Source organism: Magallana gigas, chromosome 8, assembly GCF_963853765.1.
Source record: "Magallana gigas chromosome 8, xbMagGiga1.1, whole genome shotgun sequence".
Lineage (NCBI taxonomy): Eukaryota > Metazoa > Mollusca > Bivalvia > Ostreida > Ostreidae > Magallana > Magallana gigas.
Window position 1 is genome coordinate 33,641,621 of NC_088860.1, and position 17,756 is coordinate 33,659,376.

The 17,756-nt window shown below is 33.6% G+C and overlaps 2 protein-coding genes across 2 annotated transcripts; one reads left to right on the forward strand and one right to left on the reverse strand.

Annotated features, from left to right (window-relative positions):
* On the forward strand, positions 1-8,768 carry LOC105336365 (ras-related protein Rab-28). The gene is made up of 6 exons (XM_011440667.4): positions 1-222; positions 1,470-1,566; positions 2,570-2,658; positions 3,057-3,186; positions 3,647-3,750; positions 4,059-8,768. Exons 1-6 carry the CDS (start codon positions 148-150, stop codon positions 4,230-4,232), a joined length of 669 nt encoding a protein of 222 aa, XP_011438969.1. The 5' UTR covers positions 1-147; the 3' UTR covers positions 4,233-8,768.
* Positions 8,769-9,775: 1,007 nt separating this feature from the next.
* Positions 9,776-17,723, reverse strand: LOC105336359 (ankyrin repeat domain-containing protein 42). Its single transcript, XM_011440655.4, has 12 exons — positions 17,597-17,723; positions 16,353-16,507; positions 15,488-15,595; positions 15,151-15,270; positions 14,569-14,704; positions 13,950-14,150; positions 13,592-13,717; positions 13,296-13,445; positions 12,803-12,919; positions 12,387-12,513; positions 11,697-11,835; positions 9,776-10,863 (listed from the first exon to the last, which is right to left on the reverse strand). The coding sequence occupies exons 1-12, from the start codon at positions 17,601-17,603 to the stop codon at positions 10,699-10,701; spliced, it is 1,551 nt and encodes a 516-aa protein (XP_011438957.3). The 5' UTR covers positions 17,604-17,723; the 3' UTR covers positions 9,776-10,698.
* Between the last annotated feature and the right edge of the window lie 33 nt (positions 17,724-17,756).

Sequence of the window (17,756 nt, forward strand, 5' to 3'; positions counted from 1 at the left end):
TCCTCTCAACGCTTCACAACACGGTGGGGAATGCTTACGTTTGAAAGTACCTGTTTGAAAGAGACAACCGAGTGACAGGTTTCGTGTAAATATTTATTCCTTGTTACAATGTTGATTTAAAGTAAATTAAGGACATAATTTGCCATCATGTCTGATTCGGAGGATGAGGCACCAGATAAGCAGTTGAAAATTGTTATTATGGGAGATGGCGCTTCTGGAAAGGTGAGGAAAAACAAGAATGTTGGACAGTATCCAACGAAAAACGGTTTATCTGTATGTCACGAACTCGGAATCGATCGATCTATACAGAGGTTATCGTTATTTCTCCTTTATTAAATTAGCTGGCTATATCCTGATAGGGGTTGTTGTGCCAATATGACCCCAGAGAATGCCTTTAAACGTCATTGACAGTAATATTTGGAAAGTTTAAGCTCTTCAGTCTAAACTAATAACATGACAAATGTATTAGTCTGAAATTCCACTTATCTTTATTTTTTTATTTGAAAGAAGTACACCACTTCTTGATTATAAATATGATATTGATCCTTTGTGACAATGTATATATTCATAAAATAAAATTTTATGCTGCATGCACATATGGTATTTATAGATGTTAACTATAACATAAGTAACTTTTCAAATACAAATTAAGGATATACCCCCCCCCCCCCCCCCCCAATGAGTGTGTTTAAAATTCTTTCACAGAAATGAAATTAATGAAGAAAATTATAATTATGAAATAAAAAAAAATCCTAATGTATGATTAATTTTATAATGTTAGAGTTGTGACAGACTGGTTCAAATACTGGCACCAGATATCTCAGTGGGTAGAGCACCTGAATAGAGATTCAGGGGACCCCGGTTCAAACCCCAGTCTGGTCCATCATTATTTCTATTTCTCTTATCCCGTTACATGTGCATGGTGCTTTACCAACTCCTGAAACTAACAGGTTAACTCCTGCCCAGAGAAATTGCCTAAGGTGATATTCAAGGGCCGAGATCATTTAAAGGGGGGGGGGGGGACGTGATAGTTATACCGGTTCAAATACCGGCGCCAGATAGCTCATTTGGTAGAGTACCTGACTAGAGATTCAGGGAGCCTGGGTTCGAATCCCAGTCTGCATGGTCCATCGTTAGTTCTCCCATCCGGTTACACAGTACATGTATATATACCCGGTAATTATTTTCTCAATGTTTATATAAATATCATTATTAAATTGATCAAGTTTAAAAACCTGGGCCTGGCTCTGATACTCAAAAGAGATACACATATAAAAGTCCTATATATCTCAGTTCAAAGGTTAAATTCAGGCACTGTGAAATCATTAAATATTTTTGTTACTTATTTAAAGAGAAATTGAATGTAAACATTTGTCTGGAAATATCATTGTATTAAGGCCTTCACAGACTAATTATATAAAAATATTGTACTTGAATATTGAGTAACTCTTTAATGTGATTTTTACTAGACATCATTGGCAACTCGCTACTCTCAAGAGCAGTTTGGAAGGAACTATGTACAGACCATAGGAGTGGACTTCTTCTTAAAGAGGATTGTGTTACCAGGTAGGTTATTGAATTATAGATATTTACATTTTCCAGTGTCTTTGCCTGTGATAACACTACATATCGATTTTGTACTATATAACCCATCACTTCAAATGACGCCAAATTGAGGCGCTAACAGGGTTTGCTTATTTATATTTAAATACTTAATCGTACGATGGCTTAAAATTATATAAATTTAAGTATTAAGGAATCTTTCTTTGAATATTATGAGGTGATAATTTTGGTCGGGGTGGTATCAAATTTATCATAAAGCCCTTTGGCCTTTATTGGATTTGATCACGCCCCGACCAAAATTATCACCTCATAATATGCAAAGAATGATTCCTTATTCATTAAATACACACTTGCCCTCATCTTGAAATAGGAAAGATCAATATTCTTTTAATATTTAATCAGAACTGTGTTGCAATTAATTTTAATGTTAACAACCCAGCATGCATCTGCTGCATATTTTTTTTTTTTTATAAATCTCATACGTTAAACATGTGTAAGTACACTATGATTTAGGGGGCTATAAAAAGGGGAGAAACAAATTTTATTCATAAATGTACTGACTACAGAGTTAAGTTTAACATTTTTCAGATAATTGTAAAATAATCAGGACATATAATGAACAATATTGAATTATCATTTCTATTATTATATTAATACTGGTACCTATATATTCTATTCACAGGTAGTTATTTTATGAATAAATCGATTTAAACCTAATGTTATTGATTAAAGTAATAATTCATACCTAAATTTTAGTATACACATGTATTGATATCTATACATGCATAAAATCAAGTTAGGTTTATTTTAGTATCTTTTTTGTTGTATGGTTTTCCATCATGCATATTACAAAATGACCCAATTTGGTACATCAAATACATGAAGATGTTTATATACATACTGAAAAAAAAACCTTGGAATGTCACACAGATGCTTCAAATTATTCTGAAGCAGTATTAGGCTGGTACATGACAGATTTAACAACACTGTATGTTTATATTTTCAGGAAATGTTCATGTTGCTCTACAAGTATGGGATATTGGTGGTCAGACATTGGGAGGTAAAATGCTGGAAACATACGTGTTTGGCTCAACTGTAAGTGTTTATTGAAGAAAAATGCTAACCGTAGATTCCTAATTAAACATGAGGAATTAATATCTGCATAATGGGGGGGGGGGGGGGCAGATTTAAGATAAATAAATAAAACTATGATAAAAATTGCAATTTTTCAATTTTTACATTCCCGTAATTTGATGCAAAATAATTGATTCGTGGAATTCAGTACTCTCTTGAAATAAGGAATCTCCAGTAATTCCAAGAATTGATTATTATTAATTTATTGAGAGTCAGACTTTTAAATAAAATCAATGTGTGCAATATTTCAAAGCCGTATTTACCTGCTGAGTTTATAACATAATCTAATGTCAGTAAAATATTGTTTTAAGTGTTTTACAGCCAGTTATTTTAATATCGTAAATTTAAATTTTATGTAGGGGATTTTATTGGTCTATGACATCACCAACATTGCTAGCTTTGAGAATGTAGAGGACTGGTACAGCTGTGCAAAGAAAGTGTTCGGAAAGGACAGCAAAATGCCACACTTAGCCCTAGTAGGCAATAAAAGTAAGTGTTTGGAAAAGACAGCAAAATGCCACACTTAGCCCTAGTGGGCAATAAAAGTAAGTGTTTGGAAAAGACAGCAAAAAGCCACACTTAGCCCTAGTGGGCAATAAAAGTAAGTGTTGAAGCATACCAGGAAGTTAATGTTAAGTGTAAGGGCAATAAAATTACATTAGAAGGCAAATTTTTTGGTGTTTATGTTTGGCAACAAACATTATATTTAGGTACCTGAAATTTGAAAGCCTTTATTATTTACTGTTTTTTGGTATGAAAATTTTATGACAAGCAGATTAGATTGATATTTTAATTACAGGACTGTATAAACTGGCATTGAACAGTTTTGTGTATTTTTTTTTTTTAGCACTTGCTTATTAATTTTTCTTAGAATAAACTTTTGAAATTTTAAATACCGGTAGTGTTTAGAATAACAAATTGAAATTGGATGCAAAAATTTCCGTTTCAGTTGACCTTGAACACATGAGGACAGTAAAAATGGATAAACATCAAAAGTTTGCCCAAGAAAGGGGGATGTCTAGTCACTTTGTTTCTGCCAAGACCGGAGATAATGTAAGTACAGGTATTCAGCATGTCAACTTGTGTGTTTACATATCTATAAACATCTGGAATAATGTGTTTTTCTTTATCTCAGTCATTTTTGCAATCTTTGGAATCAATTGAAGAAATTTTAGTTTCATATAAAATTGACAACCACTATGATAAGATATTGATAAATTTCTTGTAACAATTCTTATATATAATATGCATGCATGTAAATGTGAAAATCTGTTAAAATGTACTTTAGCTCTTTATATACCGGTAGTCATTATTTTTACATAATTCACAATTTGTAAGTTTCTTTTTCTCTCTCTCTCCAGGTCAGTTTATGTTTTCAAAGAGTAGCGGCAGAGATTCTAGGGATCCGATTAACGAAACCAGAAGTAGAGCAGCACCAACGGGTCGTCAAGGCGGAAATCATTGACTCAAAACACGAAGCAGCCGCCAAACCTGTCACTGCAACACCCAAAAGTTCACTATGCAGTATACAGTAGCAACCCTCTAACCAAGGGGCATTAACTCTTACTCGACCCCCCTAGAATCTCTGGCATTAATTGAATTTCGGGATCTCCCTTGATCTCAGTGGAATGAAGAGTGTGAGGACAAACGATTTAATGTTATCTGGTTGTTTGTTATTACATTTCTGATGGTTGTATATTCTCATTATTTTTTTTTCTTCAGAGTGCACTTGCACCTTTTAAAGCTAAGGATATTATAGGTTTTGCATATAAAATGGCACACTGGTGTTTTGAAGTTTTATAATTCAGATACACAAATTGAAATCAACAGTAAGATAAATGTGAATTGCTGTTTTTTTTTTGGACAGTAAATTGCATTCCACAAAACCTATGAAGTATTAAAATTATAACTCTTTACAAATTGAATACTGTAAACGTATTATATTTGGCTGTGTATTCTTTTTAGCGTTTTTGGTGGAAAACGGTGTCCGCTTAATCAAGTACATTGTCAAAAGTAAAATAAATAAGTAGATAAGTAGGTGAATTCAGAAATGCGCTAAATCAAATCAACGCCAACTTGTTGAAAAATCATATTCTGCCAAATATCGTACACGCTAAATATAGTACGTTTACAGTACATGAACCGTCCAGTACTAATTCAATTTTGTTATTGCATAATACTTTAATATGTGCATGTACCTATTTCCTGAAATCTGATCTTTGAGAAGTGTTAAGTTGCATAATTTGAAAGTGTATTGAAAAACAACATTTGCTGAATTGTGATTGCTACATTAGATATTTTGAATACATGTAGTTGGTATTTTTGAAGTTAATACTTGTGGATTTTAAAGTTAGATTATGAGATTGAAGACAGAATGGTGTTAAATTTCAGCAACTTGTTTTGGCAAATGAAAGAGAAAACTTTCTTTTGATGCCAATGAATATATAACTACAGTGTACGTATATTGCAAATTGCTTGAAATGGTTGTGTCTGAATTTTTTTTCCACCCGCGTGCATTATGATACTTTGTTACCGAGTACATGTATGTATATATATGGATACTGTAACATGTTGACAATGTTTTGGTTAGATCATTGCATTACATTTTACTACATTTACATGAATGTATATTGATATTGCATCAAGAATGGCACACATGTTCAAAGTTCAAGTAGAGTTGAGACCATGGCTTAAACCAATGCCACATTTTCATGTAAAATATTTACGGTAGTAGCTGATGGGTAGAGAATGGCTGGTGAGGGCATCAAACAAGTGATGAAAAAGGAAGCATCTTTTCAGCTGTGATACCAGTTCTTTCTGCCATCTGATACTAGATCTTCTATTTTATTTGATTCATTGATTACTTTGTTTTGAAAATGATTTTTTGAACGATTGTTTTTATATATTGCATTTTAACTCTGAGTTACTTCCCTTGGCATTTCAACCATTTTGGAGGTCAAACTTGTAAATTTTTCATTTTGAGCTGCCAAATTGAAGCAAGTTTTGCAGACAGAAATTTATGAGAAAATCTTTGCAATAATACCATTACAAATTGAAGAAGAAGAATTAAACATGGCTGTGGTTGGGGAAAAAAATGTATCCATCAAAAATCTTAAGTTGATTTTTGTTTTGAGATATTTTTAGTTTTATTGATAATTACTGTAAATTCCTAATTAAACGCGAGGAATTAATATCCGCGTAAAATCGCGAGAAGCCCGTCTCGCGAATTTTAAAATCTCGCTTTTAATTTTTAGACATAAGTAAACTATATGAAACAATGATAAAATTTCGGCATTCGCGATTTTATGTTCTCGCGATTTGATGGAAAACCGTTGAATCGCGGAATTAAGTACTCGCGTAAAATAAGGAATCTACAGTAATACATGATGTAGGTACTACCGGTAAATGTATTGGTCTGATATGCATTGGTTTATACTCTCACCACTTTTAATTTGTTGTAGTTTATTATGAGTGGTATGAAAGGAAAAGCCACTTATGAAGATCAAGTGACTTATTCTATAAATACAGTACTTAAGATTTTTAATAAAGATTTGAATAGTTTATAGTGTATGATGTAAAACATGGTATTTTTGAATTTTTGTTCTTTACAATTCTTGTAAAATTGACAGAGGGTTTTTTTTGTTGAATTATTTGATCAACTGTTTTTGTGTTGTGATTCAAATTTTTTATTCACATTCATTAATCATATGATATTCATATTCTGTTATGATAAATCGTTGTAAATTCATGTCATACTTCATGATAATTCATTCATAGAATTCATAAAATAATATTCATTCATGTTTACTTTACCACGAGCATGCATGTCTGACCTTATTCATGCGTGCAAGTGCATACTCTTTTCAAATTACTGATAGGAATATATTGTATTTTGTTCAGCCTGTTTTTGGTGAATTATGTTTGAGACAATGAAGTTCAATTGCTTCATATGAATTTTTTTTTTTATGTTCAATGGGACTTGACTATTGTAAATAGCAATCGGAAAGTTTTTGTCATATACTCAATATTCATTTAATTACCCCTCGACTGAAGCCTTATGGGATATAGTCATGCATGCATGTATGTGTCTGCACCAATAAACAGTAGGGGAGCACCAGAAAGTTACCCAGGGTATTCATCTACTCATGTCTTTCGTGTAAAAGCATGTCATACTCATAATTTAATGGTCATTCATACTGCATGCATTCAAATAGAATGGACACTAAGTAGCAATACTTGTACGGTTTACACAATTTGTAACAATTTCATGATATACAGTGACTTCGTCTTGTCTAACTCAGTTGCTGGTTTGGTTGCATGGTTGAAGCGTCTATATTATTTGTGTTTTATTTTTCTCTGTTTGTTTATGACTCTACAGCCTTTGGGTTAATTAAAGTCGGTTGTATAAATAACAGGCTTTTATTCAGTATAATATGTATTTTAGGTAGAACATGTATTTGCATGTGCCTTTGTTTTGAGGAGTTTATTTCCTATACAAACACTGAAAAGCCTTTTCCTTTAAAAGTTAACATTCTTTTAAAAATTCAATGTGCCACTTTGTTCAGTTTGTGTTTTTAGTATGGTCTTTTTTAAATATAGTGCATTTATTTTGAATCTGGTGGTCTTTGAACTTTCAGTTGTTCCATTTCAACTATAGTCTGTCCCAAGTTATTGCTTCCATTGCTTTTTGATGATTTTTAATAAAAATACACATACCTGTGAAAGAAGTACATTTGTAATCCTTGAAATGGAAAATATCCAAGATATATTCATTCATTTGACAAATTATCCCTTTTCACTCATAAAAGTTTACAGGAATGAAAACAAATTTCTTACGGCGATTTATAATTGGAAAATGTTCACATCTTTTCTCCATTCGGAAGTACTCGTGACACCTAGCGCAATTTTTCAACGTTATCATCTGGGCTTATTAATGGCTGATGCAATGCAAAATCCCCGTAGACTTTCTATATTGGGATGTGTATTGAAACCTAAAGCGATAGAGGGGATGTTTCAAAACAGGTAATCTGAACATTTTTCATATTAGTAGATGAACATAGTTTGAACACAAATGTATTTATTATTATCATCGAAATATCAAGCGAAAAGTGATGGAAGCAAAAACTCGGGACAGAGTATAGTGGATATATGGGAGAATGGCCTTTATTGATATTTTTTTGTGCCCAGTTCCCTTTTTTTTTCTCCTTTAAGTTGGTGGTTTGGTTTATACCTAAATGCATCTTCATCCCATCTTTCAATTCCCCTTTCTAGTACATCAAACTGGCAAAATGTTAAAAGTATTAAATACATATTTACATGTACTTCATTTATAAGTATTAAGACACTATGATGAAGTTTTTTAAAAACTTTATTGATTTCAGATTACAACTCAGCTAGAAATTGCTATATTATATGGTAGAATACAATTAGTAGCCATTGCTCTTTTTATCTCTATTTGGCCAGTTTTTTGCTTCTCATGTCTTAGATCATTCATCTGTTTATTAAATTTCCTTTTTGCATTTTTGAATTATCTCAAAACACTCCCAAATACCTCAGTGTGTTGCACAATTTGAATAGATAGGACATGTATTATTTTTTCTCTGACTCTGTTTTCCAATTATGAACATTTTGTATTTACATGGGCAATACTGTATAGTATTTGGGTCTTTCTTTATGTTAAATAAATTCTTGGTGTACATTTTACCGTTTGTTTCCTGAGTGTATACTGAAGTTGAATTGGTATGATAACAATTGGGCATATGAATATTGAATGTACAGAGTATTAAGTTTGTTTTATGTAAACGTTTATTTTTTAAAAACTGCACTTTTTTTTTTGGTTTACATGTATATTTTTAACATTTTTATAATTTGAATTTAAAAAAAAAAAAATTAATTTCAAGCATCATGGACACAGTGGGTTGAATTTGCATTCAAAGTTAAAAACTGTAACAGGAGTTCTCTCTGACAGCATTTTTTGTAGGAATTGCCAAAGTTGGATTCAGTTAAGTTGTTTAAGCAAGCACTGCATCTGGTGATTGTTGTTCAGAAATAAAAAATGTTGACCCTTGACATTCCTCTTTTTGTTTTATAGCTATAACACTTGAGTTTGTGTTCACAATGGTGGTTTAGGGTACATATCTATATCTTATCATAACAGTAACCTAATTCAAAGAGGCAAATTCTGTCAGGTTGCTAGGCGTGGATCATCAGATCGACAAGATGCAAAGCTTCAAGTTTGTTCTTATGTTCCATATCTGGCAATGAGACTGATCCAAATCTTGATGAGGTTACTATTGTGATGATAATTTTCTTTTATATACCCTCCCAGTAAAAGGCAAAAAAAAAAAAAATCCTTGTTTTATCAATTGTACACTGTTTACGTTTTGAATGAAACTATCCTATTGAACTCAAAAAATGCATAAAACATACCTTGTCAGCTTTTGAGAGTGCAATGGTGATACATCTGTGCAAGCCAAGGGTTTCCGAGAGGAACAGAGTGGATCATAAACCCTTGGCTTGCAAAGGTGTGGTACGCAATATGGATTTGAAAACCACAGTGTGGTGATCTGGAATTATCCTATCCCACTCAGTGAAATTAACAGTATCAAGAAAGGAAAAATTGGTCAGTAATGGCATGCTGATTAGTTCGGATGTTGATACTCTACAAAAGCAGTGAAATACAGTCAAACCTCGTTATCTTGATCTAGATGGGACTGGTTAAAAACTTCGAAATATCCGAGTATTCAAGATATCAAGGGTAGAATACTTAAAGTTTAAGTGGTTGGGACTTACAAATCACTTCGAGATATCCACTGTATTCGAGATATCAGTGTTCGAGATTCCGAAGTTTAACTGTATTGTCTTCAATTAATAAATAATAAACCAGATATTTCAGTTATGCTAAAATATGTGTAATAGACCTCAACATTGATGGATGTTTAGATGCTAATATTATTAGCTTATTCCATGACATACCAGTAGGCAGATGCTGCTAGGTACAGCAGACTAGATTGAATAAATGTATGGAAAGTGTAGCAATAAAATTCAATGGAACAAAAAAACTTCATGTCAGAAAACTTTTATTTTCATTAACAAAAATTCATGTTTTTCCTTCATAGAATCATTTTTTTAAAAATCTATACGAAATTTCACAATTTATCAAATTAATTAAAAATTACAAAACAGACACCATATACCGGGTATATATCTCCAAAAAGTCTGACACTGAATCTCGATCCACTGCACAATTTGAATACACTAATGCAACGGTCACATTATGATATGACCACAAAATTATAAAATACTCCACGATTACTGTTACATTTTCAACATCAATGTTCACAAACGCACATACACACATAAGATGACTATGATCTCAGATTTGATGAAATATGAAATCATTTACACTATTGCAGAAATCGCACATACATTACATAATCAATATATCACAGTGAGGGTATCAATACTGTATACAGGAAAATATTCGCCCCCATTTTATTTTCGCCCCTTTTGCCCTCGTTGTCAGTGGGCGAATTTAAGACTGGGCAAATTCAAATGTTTTATATCAACTCTCTAAAAACAAAACTGTGTCTCTGCGAATTCAAGACAGGGCAAAAGTAATTGCTAGTGTAGAAGGGCGAAAATTACACGGGGCGAAAATAACCATGTATACAGTATATCTCTTTTGTAGTCCAGCCTTCTATACATGTAAAAACTATACAATAAGAACAAAAATTGCCCTAGCACTCAATCAGACCTATTTTGTGTAGAAAGTTTGAATGATGTTTCCCAAAAAAACACAACACTTGGTTAATATAAAATAGACTCTACAATATGCTTTTACCTACAAGCCAGGAAGAAAACATTTCCATTTCATTCTACTGCTCATGAAGAAGAGCACAGTCAAGTATTAGTTTATAGGTTTAGGTTTTTCACTACTATAACGACCTCTTGAGAGGCCCGAAAATGTTCAGTCTTAATTTCCCTTAGATCATTACTGGCTCAAACTATTCTGTATTTATTTCCTTTTTTGGGATTGACCATGTTTCTCTTGATGAACACACCACTGTCTTCATCATCCGTTCGACGTCGGGCTGACCCCTTCTTACCAGATTTCTTGCCACTTTTTTTGGCTCTTGCGAGTGCTGATTCAATTTCTTCATCAGTCTGGAAGATAAATAATTTATAGATAACAGATAATCATTAGAAAAAATTAATTATCATATCATGCTGTACTTCTAACAAGTTTAATAAGTATATTCTCATTTCTTTACTTCTAAAAACATAATCGATTTGAAAGCAAAAATGAGTTAAGCACATTGTAAAACAAACAAAACCTTCAACATGTTATAAAAAATAAAAATAAAATTTTTTGCTTCACATGTATAATAGATTATTTTATAGGAAACATCTGTCAGATTGTTTTCAGTCAATCAAGATTTATAGTATTTCAATATGCATGCTATCAATGAGTGAAAAAAAATCTTTTTTAAGGGAGATAACTCTGTTTCAATATACGTGTAGATGCTATTTCATAAATTATCAGAGTGAAAAAAAATGTTTAAAGGGAGACAGCCTAACTCTGCTTCAATATAATGTAGATGCTATTTCATATATTATCAGAGTTAAAAAAAATCTGTTTTAAGGGAGATAACTCTGTTCCAACATACATGCAGATGCTATTTCATATATTATCAAAGTGAAAAAAATTTATGTTTTTAGGGAGATAGCCTAACTCTACTTCAATAAAATGTAGATGCTATTTCATATACGGTATTAATATTATCAGAGTGAGAAAAAAATCTGTTTCAAGGGAGATAACTCTGTTTCAACAAACATGTAGATGCTATTTCATAAATTATCAGAGTGAAAAAAAAATGTTTTAAGGGAGACAGCCTAACTCTGCTTCAGTGTAATGTAGATGCTATTTCATATATTATCAGAGTGAACAAAAAATCTGTTTTAAGGGAGATAACTCTGTTTTGATATTGAATGCTCACACTCTCATCTCCGTAAGCTTTAGCCTGCAACTGGTACTTCATCTCTGAGATCTCTCTCCTGTACTCGTCTAACTGGGCCTCCAACTTCTCTCTCCTAAGTCTCTCATAGTCAAGCTGTGCTTCTAACTCAGTTATGGTCCTGTTGCAAATTGAGATTCCATTAGAAGTTTATCAAAACTTTTAAATTGAAATATCAAATATGAAACTAGAAAAGGAATCTCATGTGGTGCAATTGTACATTCAACCTAAAAAAGGAATCTCATGATTTGTTATCACAAAGTAAGAAAAATAACTCATATAATATCTTTAAAATACTAGAAATAGTAAAAATGATTTCATAAAAAAAAACTATTTTATTTTCTAATATCTAAAAGAATTATTTTTTATAATCTGTTTACATATAATAGTTAGAATTCCTTAATTTTTGGTTGTTTCTTTGCTTAAAAAAAAAAAACATCTTGAATTTTATTGACATTTTTCTGTAATCATCTTAATAAATAACTTCACGGCACTCTGTACCAATGTAGGGGCCTGCCTGTTTTGCAATACTGTAAATTCCTTATATTACGCGAGTACTTAATTCCGCGAACCTGCTGTTTTGTATCAAATCATAAATTCATCGAGTTTAATAAGGAATTTACAGTACCCGACATATACCAGTGAGTTCGTGTGTGAGGGAAAGGGACTTACTTGTCCTTGTCTCTGATCTGTTGCATGCGTTTCTTGTCCTCGGCCAGACGGCCCCCTAACTGTGTGTAGTTCTTCTTGGCTATCTCCAGCATTCTCTCCAGTTCTGACACCCTCTTTTTGGCTCGAGCTGTGAAATTTGCAAAATTCAACTGTGTTATTTCAGCAATAAAATGCTTTCTTTGGTGATTCATTCTAGATACCAAGGTGGCAACATTGCAGAAAAAAATACATAACCCTCGTAAGTGGGTTATGTAAATTTTTTCTGCAATGATCGCTACCTTCAAAACCCGCATGAACCCACATGTTTCTGCCAATGTTTACAGTATAACCTATGGTTTACACCAGTGTTTACAGTATATCATTTGGTTTACAGTATGGTCTACTTTCTATACAACTGTTTACAGTAAGACACCTACATCTGGACTCCTGTTTCTGCCTCTCGTTCAGGGCCACTCCTCGGCCCTCAGTACTCGCCTCCACATCCTCCTCCCCATCCTCCTCGTCTTGTCCCACCACCACCGACGTATCCTCCTCTGTTACAATAGAAAACATAGCACTGGACTTAAAGACAAAATTCAAAGATCAGTCTTCCTGGTATAGTTAACAAACATAGCTCTCCATGCATACTGTAACAGAAAAATGCTGAAAAAGTGTTAACATTGACAGTTTTTTTGTACTGGTAATCTTTATTAAAATGCAGTGCAAACATGAAAATTGATTTAAAGACAAAAAACAAATATCTGTAAGTAAATGAACATATATATCTTCATATACATGGTGCATTGTCACAGAACATACAGATATACTAGTATATGTGAAAACGTATACATACAGATATATGTTTGTAATCTTCGGTATGATGCAGTGCAAAAAAAGTTGCTAATATAAACAAGGCATATTGCTAGATACCTGGATCCCCTCCCAGAAGCTTGACACAGGCTAGCTGACTAAACCTGCGGGCCACATCCCTGGGGGTCTCTCCAGCCTGGTTCTGGATGGTCATGTTAGCACCCATCTCCACCAGCCACTGCAGGACATGTAGGTGACCGTTACCTGCAGCTGTGACGGAGGAGAAACAATGAATTTGATTAGATCATCTAGTTAGAAAATATATTTAAAATACACATCATAAATACTGTAGATTCCTTATTTTATGTGAGTAATTAATTTTTTTGATGTAATTTTGAGCTGATTAACCATGATACCTTTGTGAGCGGGTGTGGATCCTTTCTCGTCCCTCTCGTTGATGTTGATGACTCCGTTTTCCACTAACATGCGTAGATGATCTAGATCTCCCGTGTATGCTGCTACATGGGCTGGGAAAGCCAGGTCTGTCAAGGACATTAAAAAGAACAAATTACATGATCAAGGTTTACTTTGGTACACGTAATTTAAACTAAGAAAATGACAATCAACTGTAAACAAATAGCATTGTTCCGGTAAACAAGACATTGATCTATTTAGACAGGCTCTGTCTGTACAAGCTACATCTTGCTTGTTGGTATCTGTATACATAGATCGAGCTACAATGTTTCTTTGTATCTGTGGGGTGGGACGACTTACTCTCTGCCTCCTCAGGGTGGTCCCTCTCCCACTCGATCCCATTGATGTACTCCACCACCACATCCTTGTAGAACTGCTGGGCGAGGTCTTTAGGGGTCTCGCCCTGGTCGTTCCTGGCACCGAGCACGTGCATGGGGTTCACACCCGCACTGACTAGATACTTCAAGCAGGGTAACTGGCCCTCTCCAGCTGCCAGATGTGCTAAATTAAAACACAAGAAAGACAGAATTAAGATACATTACTTTATATACTCCTGATCTTTTCAATTATTCAGGGATTTTTTTAGGCTATTTTGTTTGCACTTTATTTCAAGTTTTGCATTGAGGAAAATGTACAATACATTTTTTTTTATTTGTCGAAGATATTTTTTTTTAAGTGTGATTTTTTTTTTATAACATGCAATAACAGATACATAATTTCTTGATGTTTCATTGTATATGATAATAAAATGATTGCAAAAAAGATGGAAAGTGGATAATTAATAAAGTGATAAAAGGATACTTTATAATACATAGATATATTGTATTCTTGTTATAATACATGTGCATGCATACTGATATATTATCTATTTCTAGAGTGGGAGAGGGCATTATAAGTAATTCAAGTTACATTTATTTACCTGGTGTATTTCCAGCTTTGTCAACCTCATCAATGTTAGCTCCCCATTTGATTAACAGCTGTAGGCATCCGAGGCGGCCATGATAGGCAGCAGAGTGAACCAAGCTCCAACCAAAATTGTCTGTCACATTCACATCCTGAAACCAATTCAATAATGACTTCCTAATGGTATAACTTTTGATAAAAAATCCAAATCAGTCATCTCTAGTTTTTAAAATTGATTCTATAATAAATGCTCAGTATAGTATATTTTCATCTACATAGTAGTAAAAATTTCATATGTGTGTTCTTAGTTTTCGAATTTGATCAATACTGTAAAGGTATTACATCTGGCTGTGTATTCTACTTAGCGTTTTTGGCAGAAAACGGCATCCGTTAAATCAAGTACATTGCCAAATGTAAAATATAAAAGTAGAAAAATAGGTAGAGACAGAAATGGGCTAAATAAAATCCACGCTATCTGGTTGAAAAGTCGTGTTCCGCCAAATATCGTACATGCTAAATATAGTACATTTATAGTTATTCAAGAGGCTCAATATAACATTTCCAATGCTAGCTAGCAATAGCTGAATAATTTACTTACAATTCCTGCTCTTAAGATGGTGTTAAGTGTGAAGGAGTTTCCATGAGCAGCTGCCAGGTGAGCAGGAGTGCTCCCCCTTGAGTCCTTTGATGACATACTGACTCCATTATTTACCAAAGCCTATATCGGCAACGAAAAAAAAAATATAGCCTAAAATTCTTACAATTTTAATTTGTATTGGTCATAACTGAAGACAGCAAGAATATTCAAGATCTCCCAAATTAATAGAAAAAAGAAGAAAAAATCCTCATAATAAAAACAGTAAGTATTAATGATTGGTTTACAAAAAATTAAATATGGTACACCTTTAGAAAATGTTTGTTTATTATTTATCTACCTGCATGCAGGCATCTTGTCCTCTAATGGCTGCTATGTGGGCAGGTGTCCACCCCCTTGTGGTGGTGACAGTAGCATCAGCCCCATGCCAAAGCAACCAATGGACACACTGGATAGAAAAAGAGAATGACCATCAAAATTCATATGCATGCTTAAAGAGAGAACAGGTTTGTAGGTAGTTACAGATCGAGACTTAGTATGAAATAACAGCAAGCCGATCCAAGAAATCATAATACATATTTATTTAGAGTATTTGAGTGTAAGGGGTAGCAAGTAAAATAGGCAAATTTAAGTAAACTATGCAGTGTACAATACGTATCCTGTTACTGGAATAATTAACTCTAAAAAGCTTGCGTTATATAGGTAATATGTTAAATTATTTCATATACAGTACCGATCAGACCCAACCTAACAGAAAGTAAACCCCAACTAAACCCTGGGTTTACTTTCTGGGTTTACTTCCGGTTTACTAGAGTGGACCCAGAGTAAACCTAGAGTTAACCCAAAGTAAACCCAGAGTGGACACAGAGAGTAAACACAGTCAGACGTATAACCCTGAAAGCAGCTCAAATACAAAGACAAGGCCGTCAGCTTATCTCAAGCTGCAATAATGTAAATAGCCCTCTACCAATTTTTTTTTCTTGGGAGAGGGCTACAACTCCATAGGATCTCCCTAATGTTGCAAGTGTGGGTCTGAGTGATTGACTCCCGCAACAATTTTGGCTCAAACCGTATATAAATGACAACATCATTTGCATTTCTTACCTGAACTCAAACATTGTGTTGTGGCATTGTAGCCCTCTCCAGTAAACACTAGTCTGAGATATAAATAATCGGAGAGGGCTACATTATTGCAGCTAGCTTACCTCCAAAGCTCCTGCGTTGCAGGCACTGTGTAGGGGAGTGAATTTATCGGATTCTTCTACTTCATTTATACTAGCTCCGTTTTTCACCATTGATTCCAACTCCAGAACATCTCCATTTCTGGCAGCATCATGAATTCCAGTATATCTCTTTGGGGCTGTAACAATCAAAAGATAACACAATTTTAATAAAACGTCTGCATTAGGGTATGGTATCTATGACATTCATAGTAAATCACAGTGATTACCGTAAGATATACTAGTATAAAATAATAGGACCTCAAGTGTCTAAATATCAAACACTGTTACAGTATTAAACTTCAAAGCTTAGGTCATAGTATGTTTATAATTTTGACATTTAATAAGATCTGATTCAATATAGGGCATTATAGGCCTATTATAGTCAGTGCTCTATACAAACAAAAATGACTGCCCCTCCCCCCCCCCCTCCTCCAAGATCTTTGCTCTAAAGATAAAACATTCCAGGTTCTTTTCCCTGGCATAAGTTAACCAATCAGTTCCAGGGGATGGTCATGGCACATACCAAATACCGGGTACATATATAATTATGTAATGTAACGGGAGAGATAACCATTGACCAGCTTGGTTTGGTCTGTCATTATTTCTCCCGTCCTGTAACAGAACATTTACATGATTGATTGCCATTTTTAAAGATCCAGCTCAAGTCTTAGATATTAGCTTGTTGATCCATCATCCCAAGTGTCACGAATTTATTAATTTATAAAAGGAAAAATAATTAACGACGGCAGTGTCTTCTTAATCATAAACTTAGCTGTCATGAATATGTATTGATTACTGTACTATCATAACAAAGTTATTGTTCAAAAATAAATAACGAAAGTTCCCGTCAGTTCAAAATCTGACTACTGTTCATGCAGATACTGAGATAGTGAGATCACAGGAGTCGGCGATTTTATCAATTTGTTGTAAATAAATGAGAAACAAGCAAAATCCTACCAGTGAGCTTCGCGAGCTCACGAAGCTCACTGGTAGGATTTTTGCCTGTTTCTCATTTATTTTCCAGAAATTGATAAAATCGCCGACTCCTGTGGTGAGATGCAGCAAAAACATTTGGCAGTTCGGGTCATTCTATCATAATTACTTTTATTCATTGACTATGTGGTAGAAAATTCGATAGCCATGAAATCTAATCATTCTATGAATCTTAATCCGAGAAACCAACACAATACTGTATGAAACAAGATGTAAAAAATAAAAAACCTTACCTGGCATTTTGGTTGCCAACAAACTGTTTAACCGGAAGTATACACATTCCCAATCAGAAGTGAAAGGGGAAAAAATTAAAAATATTTAAAGAATAAAACATCTTACAGATCAACGTTTATCGCACATTTAAGACATATCAATATCAATTTTTCAGTGCTA

Coding starts and splice junctions, on each gene's coding strand:
- LOC105336365 (XM_011440667.4), top strand. CDS start 148: ATGTCTGATTCGGAGGATGAGGCACCAGATAAGCAGTTGAAAATTGTT. Junction 3,187..3,646: donor AGCCCTAGTAGGCAATAAAA/GTAAGTGTTTGG, acceptor TTTCCGTTTCAG/TTGACCTTGAACACATGAGG. Junction 3,751..4,058: donor CTGCCAAGACCGGAGATAAT/GTAAGTACAGGT, acceptor CTCTCTCTCCAG/GTCAGTTTATGTTTTCAAAG.
- LOC105336359 (XM_011440655.4), bottom strand. Junction 15,271..15,487: donor GACAAGATGCCTGCATGCAG/GTAGATAAATAA, acceptor TTGCCGATATAG/GCTTTGGTAAATAATGGAGT. Junction 14,151..14,568: donor CAAAGCTGGAAATACACCAG/GTAAATAAATGT, acceptor GTTTTAATTTAG/CACATCTGGCAGCTGGAGAG.